Source organism: Dama dama, chromosome 1, assembly GCF_033118175.1.
Source record: "Dama dama isolate Ldn47 chromosome 1, ASM3311817v1, whole genome shotgun sequence".
NCBI lineage: Eukaryota > Metazoa > Chordata > Mammalia > Artiodactyla > Cervidae > Dama > Dama dama.
In genome coordinates, this window is record NC_083681.1 from 35132465 (window position 1) to 35159001 (window position 26537).

A 26537-nucleotide genomic window follows, 5' to 3' on the forward strand; every position below is an offset into this window, starting at 1 on the left:
CAGTATGTTTGCCACCTTCCAAAGGTTTTATTTCCTTGACCTTGGGTTGACTTTAATTTTGGTTTCCAGGGTGCCCACTAGCCCTAAGCATTGTGGTAAAGTAGAATTGTGCTCTGGTAGGACTCCCCTGGTGGCCCAGTGATTAAAACTCCATGCTTTCAACGTGGGGGTCTTGAGCTCGATCCCTGGCTTGGAAATTGAGATCCCAAATGCTGAGCAGCATGGCCCCCCCCCCCCAAAAAAAAAACCCACCCAAACAAAAAAGAACATCCCACCCCGCCCCCCCGCCCCCGCAAAAAAAAGAAAAAAGAAATAAAACAAAACACCAGTGCAGAAATGGGCACTAGTCTGGGAGCTGGCAGCTGTGTGACCTTGGGCAGGTTACTTCCTTTCTTTGGGCAGGAAACTCAAGTTCTCAGCTGCAGCTGTGTCATCTCTGCTAGAGAGTTGAAGTTTTGGCATTATTTTTGGTTTTTGTGTTTGGCAATGAATACCCATTGATCCGTGGTCTAGAGGAGTACAGTGTCCGTCCAGCTGCAGCAGAAGCAAGATTTACCCTTTGAAGTATGTGCCTTTCTATAAGGGTCTTGCAGAGGGCCTGGCCAAAGCCAAGTTCACCTGGTCCCACAAGGCCACCAGATGGCAGCAGTGGGCAGGCAGATGGCAGTGGGATGAGCTGATAAAGCCAGCATCCAGAGTTAGAATTAGCAAGGTCAGAGCTAAAAGCACCCCAGAGGCCACTCCCAGGCCTAGAGAAAGAAGTAGGGTACCTAAGGTCTCTGGCTTCCCTGGTGGCTCAGTGGTAAAGAATCTACTGGCAATGCAGGAGACTTGGGTTTGATCCCTAGGTTGGGAAGATCCCCTGGAGAAGGAAATGGCAACCCACTCCAGTATTCTGCCTGGGAATCTCATGGAGTCACAAAAGAGTCAGATATGACTTAGCGAGTAAACAACAACAATACCTAAGGTCTCACCGTGAGTTAACATGGGATGATCTCCTTGCTTGTTAGAAGAACTGAGATTGGTTTGGCTTCTAGCTGGCGCCGCACAGGAAGAAGCAGGAGACAAAGACCTAGGCCATGGACCAGTGACCTGGAGGTGGGAAAGGAAGGGGGCAGTAGTTAACTGTCTGCCTTGGTCTTGATCTCTTCGAGCGTCTCTACCCTCCCACCCTCAGTAAGGATGGTGTCTGTTGTCTTTCTGCTCCCCTCCTGCCTGCACTGTTGTCCTCTGGTTCACCGTCCTCCTATCAGGTTGTGCCTTGATGGAATCTTTGTCAAGGATCATCTCAGAGTCCCCACACCCAACAGATCTGTAGGCCCAGGGCCTTGCACTTTGCAGTAAGTTAGCACAGTTGGTTGAACAAAAGAATTCTCTTAAAAAAATTTCCCAAGGGGTCAGAGTAGGGCAGGGAACCAATCTTGCCCAGCACGTATCATGTACTGGGTATATGCTAATTATCCATGCTCTGCTGGGTACACATCCATACTTCTCAGAACCCTTTGAGGTGGGGTTCATTTCCCCTGTTGAGGCTCAGAGAGGCTGAGTGACTTGTCTAAAGTAACACAGCTAATTAACCAAGCAGACACTGGAAGCATGCTCTGTTTGATATCAAAGGTCAGGCTCATTTCTTTTGCCTTTGCCACCTCCCTTCGGAGTGACTGCCCTCGAAATGGAGCAAGTGACTCCCCCGGGCTGGAGGGCAGGGAGGAACAAATAGGTTTTTCTCTTCTGTGGAGAAAACTGGTGGTGGGCTGCTGGGGAGAGGGGGCCTGAGAAGCAGTGAAGGGCAGGTGTTTGCAGAGCGGGTTTGGGGGTGGCACCTGGCGGTGGAAGGCCATCTGAGAAGAGCTCAAGTGCCTTTCCTGTCCAAGGCGGGGCTCCAGCAGTTCCCCCTGCCGGCGTGCTCGTCTCCCTGGCCCTGCCCATGTGGCAGCTGCCACACACCATCGCCCTCTGCCCGCTGTCCCCTCTCACAGAGGCCCTCCCTGTCCACCCGTCCCAGGGTGGCCCCCTCGCCTCTCTCAGATGCAGTCTACTCCTGGCCCGCCTTTATCTGCCACCCAAGCAGTTTTCACTGCCTGAAACCACAGTATGGTTTGTTTACTCATTTGTCATCGCTCTCCCCTCTCCAGGTGTGAGCAGGTTAGGGACTGGGTCTGGTTTATTCTCCTCAGCTCTCTCCTGGCATTGAAAAGGGCCCCATGAGAGTTAGCTGCATGGGCGCCTGGAGCTTTGGATGTGGGAGGGATGCCACTTTCGGAGGCTGTGCTTAGGAGACTTGGCCCGAGGCCCTGCCCTCTTCCCACCTTCTTGGAGAGGCCCGGGGCTGGAGAGCTTCAGCTCCTTGAGGCTGATGGTGAGGCCTAGTGCCCAGGCTTGTGGGGCCGGCTCTGCTGCTGTGTGTCTGCCAGGCTCTGCCTCGGGCCCGCAGCTGCCCAGTCTGTCCACGGGAGGCAGGGGTGGGGGCCCGCCCTGCCGCTAGCTCACAGGGTGCTTCTGGGAAGGGCTCCTTGGCCCCTAGCAAGAGGGCTGAGTTTCCATTCAGAGAACCCTCCTCCTCTTTCCTGGTGGGGATTGATTTGTTCCAGGAGTGCTCTAAAAGTGAGCATTAAGTGACCGGCCTGTAATTGCACCATCATTTTTAGGCTCTTGACAGATGGCACTGTGCTTGCCCTTCCTCTGGGGACCGTGCCTGTCTCACGGGAATGCTCAATAATCACGGTGACAGCCAGTGCCTTAAAGTGCTCTCGGATGTGGGCCAGGATGAAATTGGCCCATTTTGAGGAATCTTGGATCAGCTTTTTCCTAATCTAAGAGTGACTTTCTACCTCAGGAGGAAGCCTGATGCAGCCAAAAGAGCCCAGAAGAGCCAGGTTCAAGTCCTAATCTGGCTGCTTATTGGCCGGGTGATCTTGAACTAGTCATTTAGTCTTTCTGAGCCTGAATTTCCTCATCTGTTAAATGAGAAGCGTAATCCCTAATTTGGCTGCCTCAAGGGGGAAATATCATGTCATTCATTCATTCGCACACTCCTTCACGTCCTCACTCTACTGTTCAACAAATACTTGTTGAATAGGCTGAGGGGAGGGCAGGGCATTCCAGGCAGAAGGAATCCTGGAAACAAAGGTATAGCAGTAGGAAGTGCTCCCTGGTGTAGTTTGCTTACCATGGGGCCAGACGGGATCAGAAGGTACTGGGATCTCTCAAGAATATAGGCATGGATTTATTCTGGCTTTACTGTGAGCAGTGGGAGGGGTGGCTGAAGGTTTGGGGAGCGGGTGAGAGACATGAACAAGGGTGGGGAGGCCCTGCCTCGGAGCGGCTCTCGTAGGCAGCTTTCTGCTCCGGCCTCTTCGCTGTGGCTGATTTTGAGGTACTCCAGATTCTTAGGGGGTCCTCTCCCCTGTGATCTGACTGATAGAAAGTGCAAAACAGGTGGGGCCTGGAGTCACCTGGTTTGCTAGTTCGCCCTCTGGGGAGCTGTCTCAGGCCCCAGGGACCACGTCTCGTTTCCTTGCATCTTGAATCTTTGGATGAGCAGATTTGGGGTTTCTCCCACACCTCCCCGAGGAGATGAAGGGTGTAGGGAATGGTTATTCGTGTTTACCAAGGATGCACTGTGTGCCAGGCGTTTTGCCAGGGCTTTGCAAAATCGTCTATTTAATCCTTACACAAAGTTTGCCGAGCAAGGCTCCCTCTCCATTGTATGTGTGAGGAAGAGAGGTTAGGAGACGTGGCCTCATCCTGCCTAGTTACTTGGCCTTACCTTGCTCAGTGTGAAACGGGGTCGGCAATGTCACCTTGTCAACTGGAGGGCGTTAGGAGGAGGATCAAGTAAGATCCTGGATGTGTACAATACGTGCAGATGGCTGCATGCACAGGCCGGGGCTCACTGACAGTACTGCTTCCCAGAGAACTGTGGTGACTCCCTCGGGCCTCCCCTGCCTGGTGATAGAAGGTTCCAAGCTCTGGTCTCTCCTCTGCGCACCTTCCCTAGCACGCCCCTGGGCCAGGGGCTCCGCTCAGCACTGTCCTCATTTAGTCTGCAAATATGAAGGCGTGCTCTTCTTCAGAAAACGCTACAGTACAAAATTCATATCAGTGTATGCTTACTTTTTGGCCATTTTGGTGAAAACAGTAAGAAGTCATGGAATTTTAATGCTGGAAGAGGCGTTCTCATCCTTACTTGAAATAAGAGGAAACAGAAGCCTGGGGAGATGGTCCCACAGCTCATGGACACAGGGTCAGGATTAGAACCCAGGGATCTTGAGCCCATGGCCCTTTTACTGCCCTGCAGCACCTCTCATGAGAGAGACTTTAATTGCTTCATCTCCTTTATGGAGGAAGGAAGAATCCAGTTTAATAAATTTCATTACACCAGCCCCTTTATGTAACAGGGCTGTTTCCGGGTCCTGGCAGATGGTCCATAGTAACAGTGCTTTGCTGATTTGGTTGGAGCTGATCCTATGAAATGAAAAACCCCGTGCAGCAGATGCCTTTCCCAGTCCCTGGCCCAGGAAAAGCCAGCCGCTCAGGGAAGGCCCTGCTGCTTTGGTGCTCACCGTCTCTGGTGGGACCTAGTGTCAGTCCCCGGAGGTCATCTTAAGCCGGGTTGGGTTTTTACAGGAGGGCCACATTGGTGCAGTTTGTTGGTGGGTGGGGTACTGGTAAAAAGGATGTTTCTTCTGGGGCCTGAGGGACAGATGGGTTCAGGGAGCAGGGTGGGAGGGATCAGACGCGGACAGGGAAGACAGGCTGTCCCTCCGTGGACCTGGCTGTGGCCCTTCTTCACACCATGAGGCTCTGGACCTCCAGGTGAGCAGTTGGAATGTAACTTGCAGTGCCCCTTTTGTTGAAATTACTGGGGCTCCACGTCTGATTAGCTTCCCTTTCCTGATGAGTGCTTGATCCTAACAGTCCTCCTTATGGCCTCTTCTGGTGGTGCTCTTTACTGCCACTGCTTGAGGCAAGTGGGACGTCCTCGGGGCACCAGCAGTGAGTGGGCATCACTTCTACAGACTCTTCTTGACCTTGTCCTGCTTCTCAGGTCTCCCTCTCACAGGGTCCTCCAAGGTGGGGGTGGGGGAATGCCCCCCTCCCCCATCTGTGAGTGCAGCTCTTTTAGGGCTCCAATAGGTCTTTAAAAGATTTTTTTAAAATGCCATGTGGCATGTGGGATCTTAGTTTCCCTACCAGGGACTGGACCCATGTCCCCTGCATTGGAAGTGCGGAGTCTTAACCACTGGACTGCCAGGGAAGTCTCCCCAGTAGGTCTTTTATACTCACCGCTCCAGTGTTCTTGCCTGGAGAACCCCGTGGATGGAGAAACGTGGTGGGCTACAATCCATGGGGTTGCAAAGAGTCAGACACGACTGAGCAACTGGGCACACACACGTGCTACTGAAGAGCCTGGGATAGTCCCCGGGGTTAGAAGAAATTCGAGGCACCATCAGAGTCAGGTCCCAAGATGTTCTCGCCGGTTGATCACAGACTGGCATCCCAGGACAGGCTGCTTTCCCTCCTTGCTCCTACCCCTGGGTGAATTTTTTGCCCTCCCAAAGTTCGGGGGCAACTTCTGCCTCTCTGCTTGAAGGTCTTAATCTGGGCCTCCTATTAACTAACAGTTCAGTTTCTCGTTGAAAGCCAAGGATGCAAAGAGTATTGTGGGATCTCTTGGGGTTTCGGAGGTGGAACCCTGGTTTCCTCACGTAACAGCTTGGGTGCCATGGTGAGTTCTGCAGGATGCCCTGGCCCCAGGTAATGGTTTATTCCTGCTCCTGGTCCCGCTGGCCTCAGGTTGGCCTGCAGGGGGCGCTGTGTTCACACAGCCGCGCGCCGGGAATTCACCCAAGGGACCCAGGCAGCGCCTCTCTGCAGGCCCAGGCTTGCTGGAGAACTGCGGCTTTCCCTTGGCCCTGCCGGATCTCCCGTCTCATTCCCAGCTCAGCCTCCAGCTTGGGTACCGTGAGTCATCGTCATCAGTGGAAAACTCGGCCTCACCAACAGCTGGGCGCAGTGCTTGGCCTTTTTTCTTCTTCTTTTTTTGTAACTTCACAGAGATGGAAACTGCTGATGATCATTTGCAAGAGACAGCGATTGAAAGCGAAGTTCAGGGCCAGGACAGCAGTTCTAGGTGGGGAGAGGAGAACTCTGAGATAAGGGTGGGGATGTGTGTCTTTCCATGACCTTGCCCTTGGTCCTTCCAAGAAGCCATGCTAGGGAGGCAGGCAGTGAGAGGCCGTGTGGGCCTCACTGGTCTCTGTCCTTTTCTGCCAAGGAGCCCAGGAGGCCTTGGGTAATTAACTGATGCAGGTGACAGCGAAAGCTTTGATAGGTTGACTGGGGTTTTTCTAAGAAGCTGTGAGGAGAATGTGCTAGACGTCAGAATGACCTGAGTTCTAGTCCTGTTTTGCTTCTAACCCACTATGTGACCTTGGGTAAGTCAGTCACTTTGCTCACTGGGCTGCACTTTTCCCGCTGAAGCACACAGTGAGGGTGGGGTTTGAGTCCCTTGAGGACCCTTCCTGCTCTGGTGCTCTGTGAGTCTGAACTGAATGTAGGAATTTTGAGCCTTGATCCCACGGTCACCTTCAACAATTGAGACCTGTAGCTGTTTGTCCTGACGCAGTGAGTGGTGCTGACGGAGAATCACAGAGGTACGGGTTCCTTGTTATTGTTCAGTCGCTAAGTTGTGTCCAGCTCTTTGTGATCCCATGGACTGCAGCACACCAAGCTTCCCTGTCCATCACCAACTCCCAGAACTTGCTCAAACTCATATCCATCGAGTCGGTGATGCCACCCAACCATCTCATCCTCTGTTGTCCCCTTCTCCTCCTACCCTCAGTCTTTCCCAGCATCAGAGTCTTTTCCAATGAGTCGGCTCTTTGCATCAGGTGGCCAAAGTATTGGAGCTTCAGCTTCAGCACCAGTCCTTCCAATGAATAATCAGAATTGATGTCCTTTAGGATTGACTGGTTTGATCTCCTGGCTGTCCAAGGGACTCTTAAGAGTCTTCTCCAGCACCACAATTCGAAAGCATTAGTTCTTCAGCGCTCAGGCTTCTTTATGTTCCAACTCGCACATCCATATATGACTACTGGAAAAACCATAACTTTGACTATATGGACCTTTGTTGACAAAGTGAGGTCTTTGCTTTTTAATACGCTGTCTAGGTTCAAGAACTTCCTGGCGGCCTTCTTCCTCTCCTCTCCCCACGAGGCCGTGGACAGAGGCTCTTGGAAAGCAGGAAACTGGGATTCCGGTTCTGACTCTGCCAAAATACATTGTATGTCCTCAGGCAAATCCTTCACCTCCTTCAGTCCCGTTTTCCATTTTCTTGAAAATCAAGGATTAGATTCCCTTCTTGGCTTCAACTCCCCCCAACTCCCACCTGCCACCCTCCCACCCCCACCCAGGCTCCTGCTAGCTTTTCTGCAGGGTGTGATTCTTAGCTGCAGAAGCCCTGGGGTATAGTTCCCTTTCTTGCCGGGAGGGAGAGAAGCAAGATTATTTTTTTAATTACGCAGCTAAGATTAGGCAGCAATCTACATTTTAAAATGTTATTAATAAGACTCTGAAAGTGTGCAGAGAAGCTTTGGAGTTGGAATGTGGAATGAGATGGAAAACATCTGCAGAGCCAGCAGCCTCTATTAGGGATTTTTTTTCCCCTCTGGGTGCCAAGTGACTGCTAGGTGGGACTGGTGGTCTGGTGTGCCACTGGGCCCCTGGAGGAGCAGGAAGCCCTAGCACTCAGCCAGAGAAGCGTCCTCAGGGCCAGGGATCGTGGCTCAGCCTCTCAGGATGGTTCTTTGCGAACTGGTTTTAGAGAAAGAGTTATAGTCATATCGCCAGTTCCTCTATTTAGAGTTTGTAAAGTGCTTTCATATTTATTGTTTCCTTTTTCATCAATAGACCTGAGAGGTAGTTAGAGCCAGTCTCACTGCCCCTTCAGGAGTTGGGTGAGGTCTGTTCAATGCAAGATTCTTCCTTTAAGAAAGGGGGTGTGCTACAGAGGAAAAGCCCCAGACAGGAAGTGGGGAGCTGGGCACCTGTCCTGGCCTCCCCCTCCCAAGCCAGCTTTGCCCGTCCTCTTTCCCTACTTTGTATCTCTCTATAGCACTTAAAATCCTTTGCCAGGGGATATGTTTCATGTGATTTTTGTCCATTATTCTGTCTCCGCCTCCCCCCCGACCCCCCACCAAGGAAGGGAGTTTTGTCTGTTTCCTTCCCCGCTGTGGCCCCTAGCACTGGGACAGCGCCTGGTGTGTAGAAAGTGCTCAGGAACTATTTGTTGAATATTGAGAGTGCTTGGCTCTGCTTGCAAGTAGTCTTTGTGACTTGGAAGAGTTATTTATTTTCCTCAGTTTTGTTTTCTCTTGCGGGGAGTTGGATGGGATGGTCTGTGGCATCCTTGTGGCAAACAAAAGCCTGTGGGAAGCAGTGCCTGCAACCCTTCTTCCTTTCAGCAAACACTGAGCACCTGCTCTGGGCAGGCCCGGTGCTAGGTGCTCTGAGAAATATAGAGAGCTTAGGAAGGTCACTGTTCTGCACCCTTTGGTTTATGTGATTGTTCATTTTTTATGTGTCACCTTAACTGGGCCATAGGTGCCCAGATATTTGCATGAATGTTATCCGGGGTGTTTCTGTAAGAGTGTTTTTGGAAATTAACATTCATATAAGTAGACTGAGTAAAGCAGACTGCCCTCCCTAATGTGGGTGGGTCTCATCTAATCAGTTGAAGACCCGAATAGAACAAAAGGCTGACCCTTCTCTGAGTAAGAGAAAACTCTCATGCCTGACTCCAGCCAACAGCCTCTGAATTTGGACTCTGGCTCTGCAGATTTTGGACCTGCCAGCCTTCAAAATTGTGTGAGCCAGTTCCTTCTACTACATCTTGCTCTATAGGACCTCCTGGTTCTTTTTCACTGGAGAACCTTGACTGAGACAGTGGGTGATAAAAGACATGTCATCAAATGTTCTCCTCTTTGGAGGCATAGGATAGTAGTTGGACCAGGGTACAAGCACCGTGCCCATGGCTCCTAAGAAAGGGATGGCCTGTTTTGACTTAGGGGATAGTGGAATGGTTTAGGGAGGCAGTGGTGTTGGAGCCAGGCCCTGAAGGGTGAGAAGGGATCCTGTGGGTGGAACAAGTAGGCCGACTGGCAATATGGGCTGGGGCACAGCACAACCCTGAGGCCTGGGAGCGAGGAGCTGGAATGTGCCCTTGACAGAAGGGCTGTCATCAGTGCTGAGAGAACAGAGGTACTTGGAGGTTCAGGCTTGTGGAGGGCAAGAGAGCTCAACACATTAGACAGTCTAGGACCGGGGCTTCCCGAGACGCCCTCACCAGGACTGGAGGAGAAACCGGCCCTCCCTGCGTTTGTCTGGGACGCCCCTGTCCTGCGTGGTATAGACAGTCCTGCAGCTGGTCCGGGGCTTCTCAGGCACAGTCTGTCTGGTCTTCCCTCACCAGTGCCCCTGGTTGAACAGCTAATAAAGTCAGTGGGGAAAATGGAGCAGCTGTGTGGAGCGCCTGGCATGTCTTTGCCGTCTGGGCCAAGGATGATGCTCCCTAAGTAAATTGACCGGGCTGGCTTCGTGCCCCTAGCCCACACAGGCATCCCTGTGACTCTGAACAGCCTCTGGAAGTCCATGGGACTGCTCACTTTTGGAGGGGCAGTGTGAGCCAGACACGGACTGGTGGGTCCCCTGCGGGGCAGTGACCAGGCGCCCTGACTGGGGGCAGCTCTAAGCTCTGAACCTGAGCCTTTGCCTCTCCTTATGCTGTAACTTACCTGTAACTTGAGGACTGTATAAGTGCCTTCTCACGGCGGAGGGGGTGGTTCATGGACTAAAGGGGACAATCCATGTAAGAGTTTGGCATGAAGTTAGTGCTCTCAAATATTAGTTATTATCGTTGGGGCGTCCTAGGTGGCTCGGTGGTAAAGAATCCACCTGCAGTGCAGGAGAGGTAGGAGATGTGGGTTTGATCCCTGGGTGGGGAAGATCCCCTGGAGGAGGGCATGGTGACCCACTCCAGTACTCTTGCCAGGAAAATGCCATGGGCAGGGGAGCCTGGCAGGCTAAGAGCTCATGGGGTCGCAGAGAGTCGGACACGACCGAAACCACTTAGGACACACGTTAGTATCATTATCTAATTGTTGCAGGGTTGTCACTCACAAGCTGTGTGATCTTGAGCAAGTCATTTAACCTCTGTGACCTGTTTCTTTTTCTGTAAAATGGGGTTTACACCCATTGTTCAGTGTTGATCAAATTATATAACTTCATGGCAATGCCTAAAATAGAGTTTTGCACAGAGTCAACTCCCAATAAATAATTATCCCAGGCCCTTATGTTTTTATTCAACCACTTTGCAGATTACTTCTCTTCTTTTTAGCTGGACAGCTCATGTTTGGAATTTTTATTTCTATATTAATTTTTGAAAAATTCCAAACCTTCATTATGTGATATTCTTCATGGTACAACTTTGGAAACCTGGGAAATTTAAAAAAAAAAAGAAAAAATAAGATATGCAGCCAGGTTTCCAATTTTTAAAACTGGTTACCACAACATTGACAATCAAGTGTACTTGAAAAAGAAAAAAAAGAATGTATGCATGTGTACAACTGAGTCACTTTGCTGAGTAGCAGAGATTGGCACAGCTTTATAAATCAACTGTACTGAAGTAGAAAAGGACTGTTAACCACATTAGTAGTCTTTGATACTAAAGTGGATGTTTTATTTGAGGACACTGGTCAGACTAGATAGTTAGAAGGTGCCAATAAAATTAGATTGTACACCACTCATTTTTAAAATTAATTTACTTATTTTAATTGGAGGCTAATTACAGTATTTTGGTGGTTTTTGCCATACATCGACATGAATCACCCATGGGTGCACATGTGTCCCCCCAACCTGAACCCCCCTCCCACCTCCCTCCCCACCCCATCCCTCTGGGTTGTCCCAGAGCACCAGCTTTGAGTGCCCTGCTTCATGCATCAAACTTGCACTGGTCCTCTATTTTACGTATGGTAATAGAGATGTTTCAATGCTATTCTCTCAAATCGTCTCACCCTCGCCTTCTCCCACATAGTCCAAAAGTCTGTTCTTTACATCTGTGTCTTTTTGCTGTCTTGCATATAGGGTCATCATTACCATCTTTCTAAATTCCATATATATGCATTAATATATTGCATTGGTGTTTTTCTTTCTGACTTCACTCTGTATAATGGGCTCCAGTTTCATCCACCTCATTAGAACTGACTCAAATCCGTTCTTTTTTATAGCTGAGTAATATTCCATGGTGTATATGTACCACAACTTCCTTATCCATTCATCTGCTGATGGACATCTAGGTTGCTTCCATGTCCTGGCTGTTGTGAACAGTGCTGTAGTGAACACTGGGGTACACATGTCTCTCAATTCTGATTTCCTTGTATACTACTCATTTTGACCCTGAAAATTTTTAGACATCATTATTAAAGTTTAGACCAGGAGAATGTCTCAGAGGTCATCTATCCCAGTCCTCTTACTGTATGGATGGAAAAAGTATGTTCCCAAAGGGAAGGGACATGTTCAAGGTAATGTAGTCTTGGAGAGAAGCCTGGTTTAGAATCCAGGTCTCTGAGTCTCTGGTTAAAGCATCTTATCTTCTCTAGCTCACCTTGCTTCATCTCTTTCCCATTGCTGTCTCCCACCCTCTTCCTTTTTACCCTTGAGTTTAAATTTATTTGTGCTGTATGATGCAATGTGCCAGATACTATGCTTGCATCTAATAAAAATCCCAAAATCCAATGGTGAAACTTCAGTCTCTTCTCTTATTGTCATTAGAGGCAATGGCCCTAAGATATTGGTAGTTGGGAGCTGGCAGAGATTTGGCAAATCAGTAGAAACTGGGAGTGAAGCGATGGGAATCCTGGGTAAGGCTGTGGTGTTGAGTTGGGGAGGATAGTAGTAATAGGGCTAACATTTACTGTTAAGTGTCATGCACTTTATGAAAAAGTATCCTTGCAATAGCCCTACAGAGAAGGTGTTCTTATTCCCATTTTTCATATGTTGAGTCATTTGTTCAAGATTATAGAGCCAGCAAATGACAAAGGTTAGTAGTGGGGAGCAAGAAGTAGGTAAGTGGAGACAGTTAGATTGTTCATTTGTTCATTCAGGCAACAAATATTTTATTGAGCATCTACTCTGTGCTGGGCATTTTTCTAAGAATCAGGAATGGGCAGACATAGCGCCTGCTATCATGAGCCAACTCTCTGGAGGGGAGATAGACTTTAATCAACAGTCCTTCTAATGAGTGTACATTTATAAACTGAGACAAGTGCTCCCCAGATGAGGAAAGTGGTTCTCTGAGATCGTTGCGCGGAAGAGTCTGATCTGGGCTGAGGACTGCGCAGAGCTGCAGAGTGAGCAGGAGTAGATGGGGTGAATGAGGTGGGGGGAGAGGAGACGGTGGGGATGGAGGGAAGCGGTGTAGCGGCCTTGAGAAGCAGCAGGGTGACACGTCTGCCCGAGGGCAGTAGCCTGGTGTGCTGGTGTCCAGCCCCTGTGCTCTGAGCTCCTCTCTCTGTTCTCCTCTCTCCTACTGGGTGACTCTCGGGCACTTAGTTCTGTGTTGAAAACCTCTTGGTTTTTATCATCAAGTGCCTTTTTATAAAGTCTCTGTCCACATAGCAGAACGGAGGAAGGGTTACAGAAATGAGGTGCTTATACTCCAAGGACTTAGAATTAACAACCTTGAGAGTAATAGGTGTTTGTAAACAGGTGAATTATAAATAGAGCTCCTAAGTGCACAGAGGTTTCCTCCTCGTGTGTGTGTGTGTGTGTGTGTGTGTGTGTGTGTGTGTGCGTGCGCGTGTGTACTCCAGAAGGTGTCATAGCATCCTGGAACATTCCAGGTGGGAGGGACTGAAGAGGTTGTGTGGACTTCCCTCTGCCTGCCTTGTGGGATTCTTTTTGTAACATCCACCTCTATTTGCTATAACTCCATTTTGATATCTTCAGTGGCATTGTTTCCTCCTGGGACAGATTCTGTTAAGAAAATATGGATATTCCTTATGTTACAGTGTAATCTACCTTCTTGTCACCTTCAGGACCCCTTTCCTTGAACAGGGTAAAGATTCCTCTTCCCCCGAGGACTGATGGTACTGTAGGAGCTGCTTCTCGCTGCGCCTGTTGCTGTGGCTGCAGCCCCTGCCTGTACCAACATCTCGGGCAGCCCCCTGGATGGTAAAGGAAGCTGGCTCCGTGACCATTCCCCATCCACCCCGCTTCCTGAGTCTTCTCTGACCCCAGAGCATCCAGGGCTTTGCATCTCATCTTCTTTCTCTTCATTCACTCCCCCTTTTTTGTATTTGCCCGTTTGTTAAGATGCTTATCAAAAGGGGCTTATAAAAAAGCCCCAGGGGATTTAAATCACTTAGTAACAAAATAACATTGCCTGAGTCCCAATTAGACTGGAGCTAGATTGGATCCAACTAGATTGGAACCCCCAATCTAGCGTCTCTGCGCTTTTGTTCCTTTTCATGGCACCACCACCTTCCCACTAACCTTGAAGTCCTGAAATCAGAGTGCTGTTTATCTCCTCCCATCCCCTTTCTCTCACATCAAATGGGGTGTCAAGCCTTGCAAATTCTTACCTCCCCAGCCCCTCGTGACTTCAGCCTCGGCTGTGGCTGATACATCTCAGGCTTGTGTCTCTGTAGTGGCTTCTTTTCCTTCCTTCCTTTCCTTTTAACTTGCTCCTACTGTGACTTTGCTTATCCCCTCTCCTCACCCCTAGAACCTTTTCCCTGTCAGCACGAAGGGGCTGGTAAGAGTATCTGTCTCATGGTGTTCTTAGGATACTGCATAGACATGGTTTAGAACAGTATATAGGAAATTCCCAGAACAGAGTGCTTAGGCACACAGTGGATGCTGTGGAAGGAAATGTTAGCTATGAGTATTATTACTGCCCACCTGCTGATCCTTTGCAGATGTACCACCCCCAAAACACTCATTTCATCAGACCCTACCTCTGCCCCAAAGTCTGCAGTCTGAGACTGAGAGTCCATGTAGCACTCATCCCTAAAGTGAGCATGCCAGATGAATTGCCAGGGTGTGGGAACAGAAAATTATGATGTCTTTTGTGTTTTTATTTCATTCTTTTAAATTTTCTACCTTTGGAGTGTGTTTTATACTCAGTTCAGTTCAGTCACTCAGTCATATCCAACTCTTTGTGACCCCATGGACTGAAGCACACCAGACTTCCCTGTCTATCACCAGCTCCTGGAGCTTGCTCAAACTCATGTTCATCGAGTTGGTAATGCCATCCAACTGTCTGATCCTCTGTTGTCCCCTTCTCCTCCTACCTTCAATCTTTCCCAGCATCAGGGTCTTTTATACTAGATAGTTTTGAATAAAGGTATTGTTATTGTTCAATCATTAAGTCATGTCTGACTCTTTGCAACCCCATGGACTGCAGCCCACCAGGCTTCCCTGTCCTTCAGTATCTCCCAGAGTTTGCTCAAACTCATGTCCATTAAGTCGGTGGTGCCATCCAACCATCTCATTCTCTATTGCTCCCTTCTCCTCCTGCCCTCAATCTTTCCCAGCATCAGGGTCTTTTCCAATGAGTTGGTTCTTGGCATCAGGTGGCCAAAGTATTGGAACTTCAGCTTCAGCATCAGTCCTTCCAATTCAGGGTTGATTTCCTTAAGGATTGACTGGTTTGATCTCCATGCTGTCCAATGGACTCTCAAGAGTCTTCTCCACTTTTATTTTTATCTTTGCATATGTGAATGTGAAGTCGCTCAGTCGTGTCTGACTCTTTGCGACCCGATGGACTGTAGCCTACCAGGCTTTTCAGTCCATGGGATTTTCCAGGCAAGAGTACTGGAGTGGGTTGCCATTTCCTTCTCCATAAAAGTATCTAATTCACAAATATGTATAATGCAAGTGCATGCTTTAATAAATGAATATGCATATATATATATATGTATGTGTATGTTGGAAGTATTTTGCTGATAGAAGTGCAAGCAAATAAGTCTTGATGGTCAGGTCCAGACCCTGAGCCTGGCGTTGCCCTGTGGTGGCCCCAGCCTGGCAGCCCTGACTCGCCTCCACCTCCCAGCCTCGCGACCCTCACACTCTCCACCTGCCCACCTCATGCTTTTGGATTTCTGTCATTGCTTCTCCCCTCTCCCTGCTCCTGGAATGTTCTCCCTGATTTTCTCATTTTCTTTTCCTATCCAGAAGTTCACCTTAATGCCATCTGTTTCATCAAGCCTGCTGGTACAATTCCAACTTGGAGTGCTCCCTCTAAGTTCCTTAGACCTTCCTTGTTAATACCACTCATCTGGCCCCGTTGTTTTCTCCACTGCATTGGGACCCTTGGCCATGTATGTTTCTTGGTTATTCTATGTTAGCTCTCACATGGATGTGCCTTTTAACTATAATTTGCTTGCTGACTTTATTTTGAGCTGTATGTTGTTTCTCCCGTTTATCTGGAGACACACACCTATACTTGTTGGATGACATTAATATATCTATTTTTTTATCATAGTAATATATAATTATTTGTGCTGATGTGCTGTGTACTCACTTGTGTGTGACTCATTGCGACCCTATGGACTGTAGCCTGCCAGACACCCCTGTCCGTGAGATTTTCCAGGCAAGAATACTGAAGTGGGTTGTCATTTCCTCCTCCAGGGGATCTCCCAGCCCCGGGATCTAACCTGCGTCTCTTGCGTCTCCTGCTTTGCAGGTGGATTCTTAACTGCTTGAGCCATTGGGGAAGCCCTGTACAATTATTTACTGTAAGGTAAAGATTCATTTGTTATACATTTGGGATCTGAATGTCCTTGGATTTGCCAGCATGCTTCAGCTCGAGGCAGGCAGACATTTATCTACAGTGCATTAATGAACATCTTTTGTGTGTGGATTCATTGTTTTCTTTTATTCCAGGTGACCTAAAAATCGTAATCCTTGTGTTTAACGCCTTTATTTCAGTGCTTGTAGTTGCAAGTTCTGAATGGTCCTCTGGGAAGGAGGCCATTCTAGTGAGGAAAGCTGGATGGTACACAGAACATATCCATTTAATCTGAGTTTTCCCCCTCTTCAAACATTGTGAGAACGGCTATTTCATCAGCCAGGTTTCCTCAGTTTGTGACAGCAGCTGTGCAATCATTGAATCTGCCATTGGTCTTAGAATCAGAAGACAAAGGTTTAAATCTTGCTTTTCATCTCCTGCTGGTTTCATGGACTTGATCAAGTCATGTACCCTCTCAAGTCATCTAATCTTATCTGTAAAATAAGCTTACTGATCTATACTTCCCAGAATTCTTATGAGGGTTGATTAAGATATGATCTGTGAATATGCTAGACCCCTGGGAGGTGGTCAGCTTAAAGGAAAAGGAAAAAGGGATCAATCCCTCTGTCCCCTGTGAGCCTTCCAATACAAAGTGTATTTTGGGGAGAAACAGACAGCTTCAGGGAGTGGACCTACCCGACTGAGCAATCTTAGGTTGGAGCCCAAAGGCTGGCTATCCAGGCAGCCTGACTGTCTCTAATAAAATGTCTGTGGCATCCCCAGGGAGCATGGAGATTAATTAGTTCATTTTTGTAAAGTGCTTTGAAGGTGAAAAGTGCTATATAAGTGGAATGGTTGAATTGCTATTGGAAATGTAATCATGGTAGCGCCATATTCTGGCAGTCTTGCCTGTCTTGGACATTAGTAATCAATAGCAGAGAAGGTTCTAAGATGTCTTACTTGATAAGAAAGGATTCACTGCGGGGTTTGTGATAACACGGTTCTTTCTGTAGTCTTGCAGTTAGCAACTTGCCAGTTCTTCTCAGCAGAGGAATGCTAGTGTTCTTTAAGAAATAGCAGTTTCATCCTCTGGCTTCTTGGGGCTCTTCTTGCTAAGGCAGCCTGGTGGTAAACCCCAGTGAGCTCAAGCAGAGGGACAGTTTGCCAGTTGGGAATGCTTTGTGGGTCCTGGACCCTTGAGCTCCCCCCCCTAAATCCTACAGAAGTTAAGGAAGAGTTAAGAGATGTTGATGTGGGCCAGTGTGAATAACCACTGCAGAGTGGTATCATGGACTAGTAGAAGGAGCTGTGGCTTAACTGTGTGACCCAAGGCTGGTCACTTCTCTGAACCTTAATTTTCTCACCTGTTTAATGGGATCATAGTGGTTGATGAGTACAGTAATAAAGGTGCTCATAGGAAGGAGATTTCTTCCATTCTGAGGAGAGTTTAAAAGTCAAGAAAGGTTTTGCAGAACTGGGACCCATGAGCTGGACTCTAAAGGTTGAGTCATAGTTTGTCAGGTGAATGATGTAAGGAAGGGGCATCCATGGCAAAGGGAACAGCACGTGTGAGGCCAGGAAACAGCACATCTGAATGAACCCCTTCCCTGTTCTTATATCTGCTACCCCATGGGTTGCACAGACTTGGTTCCCTCTTTGAGGAAGCCTGGAAGAATTTTTTGGTATTGACGTTGGTGTCTGTGAGCAGATTGGTCCTGAAAACCATATTCCCCCAGAGCCCTGTACCCCTTCACAACTCTGACATTTCCCCTGTGGTTGTTTTTTCACTGACACTATAAACCATATGTTGAATGTGGGGCCAGATGAAGCTCTGATACTAAAACACAGAGTATGTAGTAGATTTGTCTAGAATTTAATATGCATTACTTGGTGTTTTGTCTCTTAAGCAAAGTTTTTCTTTGTTAAAACAAACATGTATAAAGAATTTATACAGCGCACATGGTTATGCATATTTATTGCAGAGAATCTGTTAATAATCTATGCCTCATCAGATTTTGCATTTCTGTTGAAATAACAAATGTGGCACTTGGTACAACTGAGTAAGTTCGGTGAATTCTGTCTTATCTGGGAGAAGAAAGGCCGGTTCCTTTTTTCCAAACTTCATTTTCTTCAGTCGTCTTTAGCACTGGCCAGCTTCCCAGGTGGTGCATTTGGGGGACTGACTGCCTTTCTGGCTCCAGTGATTTTGTCTTTTTTTTTTTTTTCCCGCTCACTCCCTTCCCTCTAGCACACATAGGCATTCGCCTTGGAACTGTTAGCATTGCTCCTGTGGGTAAGAGCACAGACTCTGGAAGGTCCTCTGTGTTATGTGGAGGGGAAAACACGTGCCAGTGGCTACTGAGAGGTTGTGGCCTGGGGCAAATCAGGAGCCCGGGGAACCTCAAGGTGGCGGGTGGGGGGCTCTGGATTGGATGAGAAGGAGGGGAGCCCAAGAACAGATATCATTTCCCCTGCAAAGTGTGAGGCAGGTGTGGGGGAGGGGAGGGGGGTTAGAAATGTTACATAGAGAGCAGTGGAAGTGTTCTCTGTGGCCATGTCCACATTTGTTAAAAGGCAGGAGCCCAGGCTGCAGAAGCAGCCTCTGCTGGAACCCAGCTTTGGCACTCACTCCTTGTTGGATCTTGATCAAGTCAGATATCTCACCTCTCTGAGCCTCACTTCCCACATCTGTAAACATGTGCCTGTGCGCGCTTTCTTTACAGGAAGATAGGAAGGCCCCTGCTGCGTGGTAGTTGGTACTGAAATGAGTGATCACACATTCTCTTGTAGTTCTTTGCTTACCCATGGGAGCACAGCCATGGAATATAGCCTTAATTCAAGTTTTGTTTTTGTTTTAGTAACTGGCAAGGTGTTTACCTGGGGCCGAGCGGACTACGGTCAGCTGGGGAGGACAGTGGAGACTCGTGAAGGCCGGCAGTCAGAGAAGCAGGATCCATCCCTCCCCGGCTCCGGGCCACAGAAGGGCACACCTTCGTGTCTGCCTTGCTTAACGGGAGCGACTGAGGTAGGAAGTGACCTGTTTCCACAGAGGTGACGTGTGTCTCTTCCTTGTCTTTTGGGGGAGCCTCCACTGAAGGCCTGCTGTGTGCCTATAGTCCAGGCTGTGTGGTGAGTTTCACACAGGAGACTGAAGGGGTCGTCGCTTTGAGTTGTTCAAGTTGAATATGGTAGAAAAGACAGTTACCCAGATACCTGTACTGTAGGGCAGACTGTCTGTGACTCCTCTGGAGATTCCAGGGGCTCCAGGTCCTCTTCAGAGGGTGAGAGATGCATTCAGGGTACAGGACTGGGTTGGGCTTTGCGGAGGACCCGGCTTGAGCTGTGCCTTGGAGGATGGGTGAGACTTGAGCAGGCGTGAGAGGGAAAGGAGGACTTGAGTCATGGGGGTGGGGAAGTGAGGAAGGTGTTTGGGGAGCATTGGTGGTTCTGTTTGGCTGGAGCCTGGGGTGTCTGTGGTGGGGAATATGAGGTAATATCAGAAGGATGAGTTGGGACTTTATCAGAGGGGCCTCTAATACTAAGCTGAGTAGTTTGCTCTTCTGTTTATATTTCCCAGTGTAGAAAACACAGTAGTTCAGTTGCTTATTCAAGCCCCTTTAGTTCCCTGAAATGTCTTGAATTTCTCCATTTAAGGCAGGAGTCTTAATTTCTCCAGGGTATGTGTTTCTATTACTAAACTTTATTTTACTGCTGTCCTTAAAAAAAAGAAAAGAAAAGAAAAGTCTAGGTTTTTGAGAAGGAGGAGGATGGCCACTCAGGAAATGTGCCTCTGAACCCAAGTTGACTTCATGTAGGAGTTCAGTCTTCATTGAGTCTGTCAAAAAAATTAATAAGCTAGTGAGACTTCTGTAATTAGCATCAGACTAATTACAACCCTGTCCATACCTAGAGGGCTTCCCCTCCCCTGGGGCCTGCCTCCTTCCGGGTATGTAGGACGGTTCTCAATTTTTGCCTCACATCCTAGCCCTGGTCCTCCTGGGTCTTTCCTTGGTGCTGGGTTGAGTCTGTCTGTCTGTCTGTTTCTTTCATTGTAAAGGCACTGAACAGTACCAGTTTAGATATGATAACACTAGTAATAAAACCACCTGTTATCTGCCACCCTAACACAACTACATTCCTTTTTTCATATACACATGTAGACACTTTACAAAGTTGTAATACTGGCATTTATGATGTTTTATACTTATTCTTCATTTATTTTATCACAAATGCCTTGTTTTGTTTCTTCTTGGTCTTTGAAGGTTACTCAAAATGACTGTCTAATATTATATGGTTTGAAGGTTCTGGGGTTTTCCAAACCATTCTGTGAATATTGGACATTGAGATCATTTCTTCTTTTTTTTGGTCACTATAGTGAATTCTGCAGCAAATACCCTGTTGAACTGTTTCTTGAAGGGAAAATCTTGGGGATGACATTGCAGGGGCAAAGGTCATGAGCATCTTCATGGCTTTTGCTGTATTTCTGTAGATTGTGTTTGAGAGAAGTTGACTCCAGTGAAGGAGGGAATGCAGTACTTGAGCTAGTGCTGTCTGCTGAGCGAGGAAGGTGCTGAGAGCTTGGTACCTGTTGCTTCAGACTCTCTTGCTTTCTTTCCCAGAATGCTTAAAACATAGTGGTCAGGTAGCATAGCAGAGGCACACCGGCTTCATGGATTTTTCTGTCTCTGGTTTTATTGGCAAGATGAGGACAAGAATACCTGCCACAGAAGGTCATTGATGAAGGTCACACGCAAAGTTTTTGGCACCCACCCAGCATGCAGTTCCTGCATGCTGCATCTTCCCCTTTGGAGCCTTGGAATGCCTGGCGGTGGTCATGCTATGTAGCCCCGTGGCAGTGCAAGCAGATAGCTGGGGAGCCTCACCTTGATGTGATTTTTATTGAGCTTCTTGGCAGGGCAGTGTGAGGAGTCAGCTTGAGCCCTGAGCCCCATGGCAGCTTCATTCCTGTGCTCCCCTCCATCTCCTCCCAGGGCCTGGGAAGCTGGTACTGGTGTGTGTACTCACTGGTCTCACTGCAGGCGCAGACCCCAGGTTGTTTCCTGTTGGTAAGTTGGGTCTGGGAATTCTCTCTGCTGTTGATGTCCAGGTCTGGCTGCTCAGGCAGCTATTTGGGGGAGGCCCAGAGCTGTAAGCTGCTAGGAGTGGGTTCACCTTAGAGAAGACCAGAGCTGTAATAAACCAGGGAATACCCTGAGAGGGGCTTGGCCAGGGAGGTGCACAGACACCTGGGGAGACAGGAACAGCCTTGGACTAAGCTGATGATTCCTGACCTTCAAGGACCTGAGTGGCCCATAGCTGACCTATTACCTTCTGCTATGTCCAGGGATAAAGAGAGGGAGGAGGGAGCTATCTGGGCTGAGGCATCAGGTAGGATGTCTGCCCCGGAGGATCCAGAGAGACAACCAAGTGGGATAGGAAAGCACAGGGAGACACAGTTGGACTGAGGTCTGACTGACCCCTCCCACGATCAAAGGAAAGCAAATAAATCCTGTGTAACTTGGTGGTTATTATGGCCCAGGAAGCATGCTAAATGCTTTACATTTCTTCTTTCATTTTTACAATAAACTTGGACACAGATGTTTTAATCATTGCGGTAAAAATAAGGAGACTAATGGGTAAGTTGCTGGCCTTGGATCACACAGTAGGTAAACTTGTGGGGCTGGGACTTGGACTTGAAGCTCTCATACTTTCTGTAGAGATGAAACAATGTTGCCTATGTATGCTCACCTACAGGGAAGTTCTGGGAGTCAGGATTTCTGAATTCTTTGAGAGTCCCAATTCTTTTCTTCTGAGCCCTGTCTTATCTCTAGCCTGAGAAAGACCGAGATTTTAGACCAGACAGGCCGTGGTTCAGTGTTCTTACAGTACTGAAGACTGTGTTTCATGCACTGTCAGCTTTGCCTTAGGTACTGGCCCTCTCTAACCACTCTTGGAAAATTCCAGGGTGAGCACAATGGTTGGGACTACCCCCATGCACATGTCAGGGCCGGGTGTGTGTGAACTGGTTTGTTTGCGCCCCACCTGCAGCCTTTTGCTTTCTAAGTTCCGGGTGGGGCTACTCTCTGTTCATTTCCTGTGGAACACTGGTTCTGAACTCCACCCAAAGGTAGAAGCCTGCACTTGCCAGTAGGACAGAAGTGTTTGTACTTACTTAATGGGTTCAGTGGGGCTCCCCCAAGATTCTGAAGCAGCTAGATTAGGGTACCTGTTATGTTAGTAGAACCATCAGGAGACATTCTTGACTGAAGGTCAACAGCCTCTGAGGGGACAAGGTCCAGCTTGGGGTTCAGAAGACCTGGGTCTCGCCATGATTCTTCCCTGACTGGATAAACTTGGGTAAACCCCTTTCCTCCTGTACCCCACCTCCCTTTTTTTGAGAGTCATTCAGTCATGTCCAACTCTTTGTGACCCCATGGACTGTTGTCTGTCAGGCTCTTCTCTCTATGGAATTCTCTAGGCCAGGAGACTGGAGTGAGTAGCCGATCCCTTCTCCAGGCGATCTTTCTAACCCAGGGGTTGAACCCAGGTCTCCCACACTGCAGGTGAATTCTTTACCATCTGAGCTACCGGGGAAGCCCAAGAGTACTGGACTATCCCTTCTCCAGCGGATCTTCCTGATTCAGGAATTGAACCAGGGTCTCCTGCATTGCAGGTGGATTCTTTACCAGCTGAGCCACCAGGGAAGCCCCGTGATTCTACCCTGACTGGGTAAACTTGGACAAACGCCTTTCCTCCTGTACCCTTAGTTCTCCAATATATAGGTTAGGGTGGTTAGACCAGGTGATTCCTAAGGTTTCTTATACCTCTTAAAGTCCTTTCCATCTCTGATTCTTATTTTAAGGAGCTGATCCTTACTTAAATTTGTAATGACTCCTGCCCCTAGAGTCCCTAGGTGTCATAGCCAAGGTCACTCAACCCCGAGCTGCTGGCCCAACTTTGGCAGATCTGGAAATGTTGGCTCTGTTCGCTGCCCTTGTTCCTCATCCCCAGGGCCTCCTGTTCCAGTTTAGGTCACTGGGACTTGGATGCTCCCACCTGGCCCTCCCAGGACTTGCAGTTCGGCTCTGACTCCCGTCCCTGTGACTGTGACCTTATTGCTGGTAACAGCAGACCTGGGTGACTCCATCTTCCTACATCCCCCTCCTACCACCCCCGCTGCTGGTTCTGTGTGTGCTATCCCACCTTTGTGCATGTCTCTTGGGTCTATCCCCTTCTTGGCTTTGGGCTCTTGCCCATTCTGTAGGTAACCTGGGGAACATTGGTTGACACCTCCCATATGCTTGCTTTTGGTGGTGGCTGGGGAGGTGGGTACAAAGATAAAGAATAGTCTTTGCCATCAAAGAATTTCCAGGTGTGTAAATAAATTCCTTACCATGTAGAGTGAAAAGTGCTGTGGGAGGTGTGTACAAAAGGCCAAGGGAGCAGTGAAGATGGAATGATTTACTCTGAGGACACTAACAAAAAAAAAGTGTTTGGACTGGGTCCTTAAAGATGAGTAGTTTAGCAAGGGGGAAGGACTTTCCAGGCAGAGGGAACAACATGAGCTGAAGTCTTGAACCTGGATCTGCTTTTAGCTCCTGGTACAGGCGGGATGGCTGCCACGTCCTGTGGTCCAGCCGAGTTTTATAGTCTGGCTGCCTGTTTCACTTGTTCCATCACTGCCATCCATCCTTCTGGTAGAAGTCCTGTCTAAAAGAGAGTAACTCTCATGTGCGTCATCTCTCTTGATCCCAGTGTGATGCTGTGAAGTAGGCCAGAATAGGAATGTTTATCCTTGTTTTATAAGTGAGGAAACTGAGACCCGGAGAGGCTTGCTGGGAATTAGGAGAAGACCTGAGACTAAGCCTGCTTCCCGGTGTTTCTGAGAGCCTTGCTCTGGGCTCAGTCTGCAGCCATGGTCCTGAGTCATGTTCCTGGTTTAAATTCTGCCCACGTCTGGTTGAAGAGCACCAGATCCCAGCCAGGGAGCTCAGTGCACACGTGCACGTGTGCACATATGCAGCCATTGGAGCAAGAAACATGGAAATAAACAAGAGTTGAACCAGGGATTGGGTAATTGTCAAGCCGAAATGCCACCAACCCTCATTTTGCTACAGGACTGAAACTGTTTGTTGGAGAATCAACCTGTGCCCAGGGTCTAAGTGAAATCTGTCAGAATGAGTGGGAAAGCAGCTATTTTTAGTTTGCAGAGTCACTCACTCAGCTGTGTTAGCTGAGGTTTGAGCCAGTCCCCTACGCTTTCCACAGTGTTATTTCTGAAGGAGAAATACCACTTGAATGCTGTGTAAAACCCATTAATGAACCTGGAAGTTTCCAGGGCGTCTTTGTCCTGCATCTCCCTCAGAAGGCTGCCTTTCCTGAATGACCTTCCTCCTTTCCTATATTTAATACATTTCTAATTTTAAGTTTGTGTCAAGACTGTGGGACTTCGGTGCCCTAAATAACACAGAAATCTACCACCAGCAATCAGCTGAGTCTGGAGGGCTCTGGCAGAATGGAACACAACCTGAAAAAGCATCCCCGAGTAGCTGTCTGGGAAGTCATCTGCAGCGTCACGGCTCTTCTCAAGGGGCGGGAGGTCTCTGAGAGCATGGCATCTGGCTGCGCAAGCTGTCCGGGTGGAGCGGTTTCAGAGGCCTCCCCAGATGCGAGGGGCAGTGTTCATACAAACAGGGTTTCATTGGATATTAGAAAAGCTAGCACATCTATGCTGTAGCTGCTGACCTAACCGGAGGAGAAAAACACAAAACAAACCTCAAAGCAGGGAACTGGATTTGTTTGTGTGAACACAGGAGAGGAGGAGTCACCAGTCAGGGCTGTCTTGTTTGAAATTGATGGTCAAGGATCTGATGCAGAAGTGCTTATTTACTGCCCGCTGTTTTCTTATTTATTTGTATTTATTCACCTCTTCTTACTGAACTATATAAGATCCAGGAGGGCAAGGACCTTATCATCCCGTTCAAAGCTGTGTTCCCGGTGTCTGGCATAGATCCCGGCACCTCAGAGGTGCTTAGTGGATGTTTACTGATTGAATACACGAGAAAGATATGGTTTCTGAGGCTGTGGTCCTCTTCAGCTCCCCTTCAGCTTCTCCTTCTCTCTCTCTGTCGCTACAGTCTGTGCTTCTCAATCTCAGGCCAGTTCCGGAATAAGCACTTCCATGTTCTCAGGCATGTGGGCATCATTGTCCAACAGAGCCAGAAGATGGACAGACTTGTAAAATGCCCAAACAACCTGGAAGTTTCCTATGAAGTCTGAAGTGTTTCACAGTTGACCAGTTTATGCCTTCACGTGTGTTCATCTTCGGTTTTTCTTCTTTTATCCAGCAGATGCTTATGTCTGCCTGTCTGTCTGGGTACTCCATGAGCCGAACGGGGGCAGCAGAGCAGAGTGGGACAGGGCCTGTCTTAGGAGCTCATGAGCTGGTGTCAGGGCTAGGTAAAGTTCATTGCAGGACAAGCAGAATGTGTCAGAGGCGGTGAGAGAGTCTGACATTGAAACTCTGTTGATCCCATCCCTTCCCCTGCCCTCGGGGACCTTTTTCTTTCTTGCATTTTCAGTCCCTGTGGTTCTTTTGGGTTCTACAGGGTTGGGGTGGGGTGGGGTGGGGTGGTGGGGGTGGGAGGTGGTGACTGGAAAGGCTTCCTGAGTTGGAAGCTTTGACATTAAATTAGTTCTCAAGGGAGTTAATGTGAAGTAACAGGGGAATCTTGGCAAGAGCTTGCATTAAGAGGAAAGCAGAGGAAGAGCAGCCAGATAGAGATGAGTATTGACAGGACAGGGAGAAAGCGAGCCAGGAACTGCAGCGCCGCAGAAGCCCGGGGGATTTCAGCAGGAGGTCAGGGAGCTGGGACCCGGAGACAAGACCACTGGCCTTGGCGATGTGGAGTGGGGGTGACGCATCAGAGACAAGCTTAGGTGGAAGCTAACACAAGGACGTGGTACAAATGGAAGGCTGAGGAGAAACCCAGGCTGCAGGCGTGAACAGAATCAGGAGATTCGGTGGTCAAAGGAGGTTGAGGACGAACGTGGACACTTGAAAGGAGAGCTTGGTTCAAGTTAGTTTTATAAGCTCGAGGAACCTGAGGTGGGACAGAAACCTGAACGCAAGGATCAGAGAGAAGGAAAGAGAGAAATCTGAGGACAGAGGCAAGGATGGGGGGTGGGGGATGTGGCTGGAACAGGGCTGCCAATGCAGTGAGGGTGAAGAGGGACATCGCTGTGAAGGGCTTAGTTCCAACAGGAAAGAAGGATGCTTTTTCTTTCAGCACAGGAATAAAGAGAAAAGGGGCTGTGGGAAGATGGAAGTTTCAAGGTGGTGAAGAACAATGCTTTCACTGAAGTGTGTGCACCATTTGTTGTCATATTTTATTTTAGTTTCGTTTATTTATCCAGTCAGTGTTTACTGCATCCTACTGTGGGCCACGCACAGTGCTGTGAGCCAGGTTTTCACAAAGAAAAGGCAAAGTTGCTGACCCGATGCTGTAATACCGTATTTATTAGTAATACAGTCCTTACTGATCTGTCCATCTCTAAATCAACCTGGAGCTCTTTGACGGCCTACACTGTCTTAAATTTGTTTTTATATAATTAGGGCCTGGCTTGGTACAAAGTAAATCATCAGGAGAAGTGTGCTGACACAGTGCAAGAACTCCTGTTGAGGGGGTGGGGGGCGTAAATCTTCCTGCTTAGATCGAAAGACGAATTGTCTGCTGCCGTGATG

At 48.5% G+C, this 26537-nt stretch overlaps 1 protein-coding gene across 3 annotated transcripts in view; it reads left to right on the plus strand.

Annotated features, from left to right (window-relative positions):
- The window catches only part of SERGEF (secretion regulating guanine nucleotide exchange factor), a 231395-nt gene that overhangs the window by 37317 nt on the left and 167541 nt on the right, over positions 1 to 26537 (plus strand). For all 3 annotated transcript variants that reach the window (XM_061146484.1, XM_061146503.1, XM_061146494.1), the window contains one exon: positions 18652 to 18818. In XM_061146484.1, coding sequence (XP_061002467.1) covers positions 18652 to 18818 — 167 coding nt within the window. The remainder of the gene's footprint in view (positions 1 to 18651; positions 18819 to 26537) is intronic.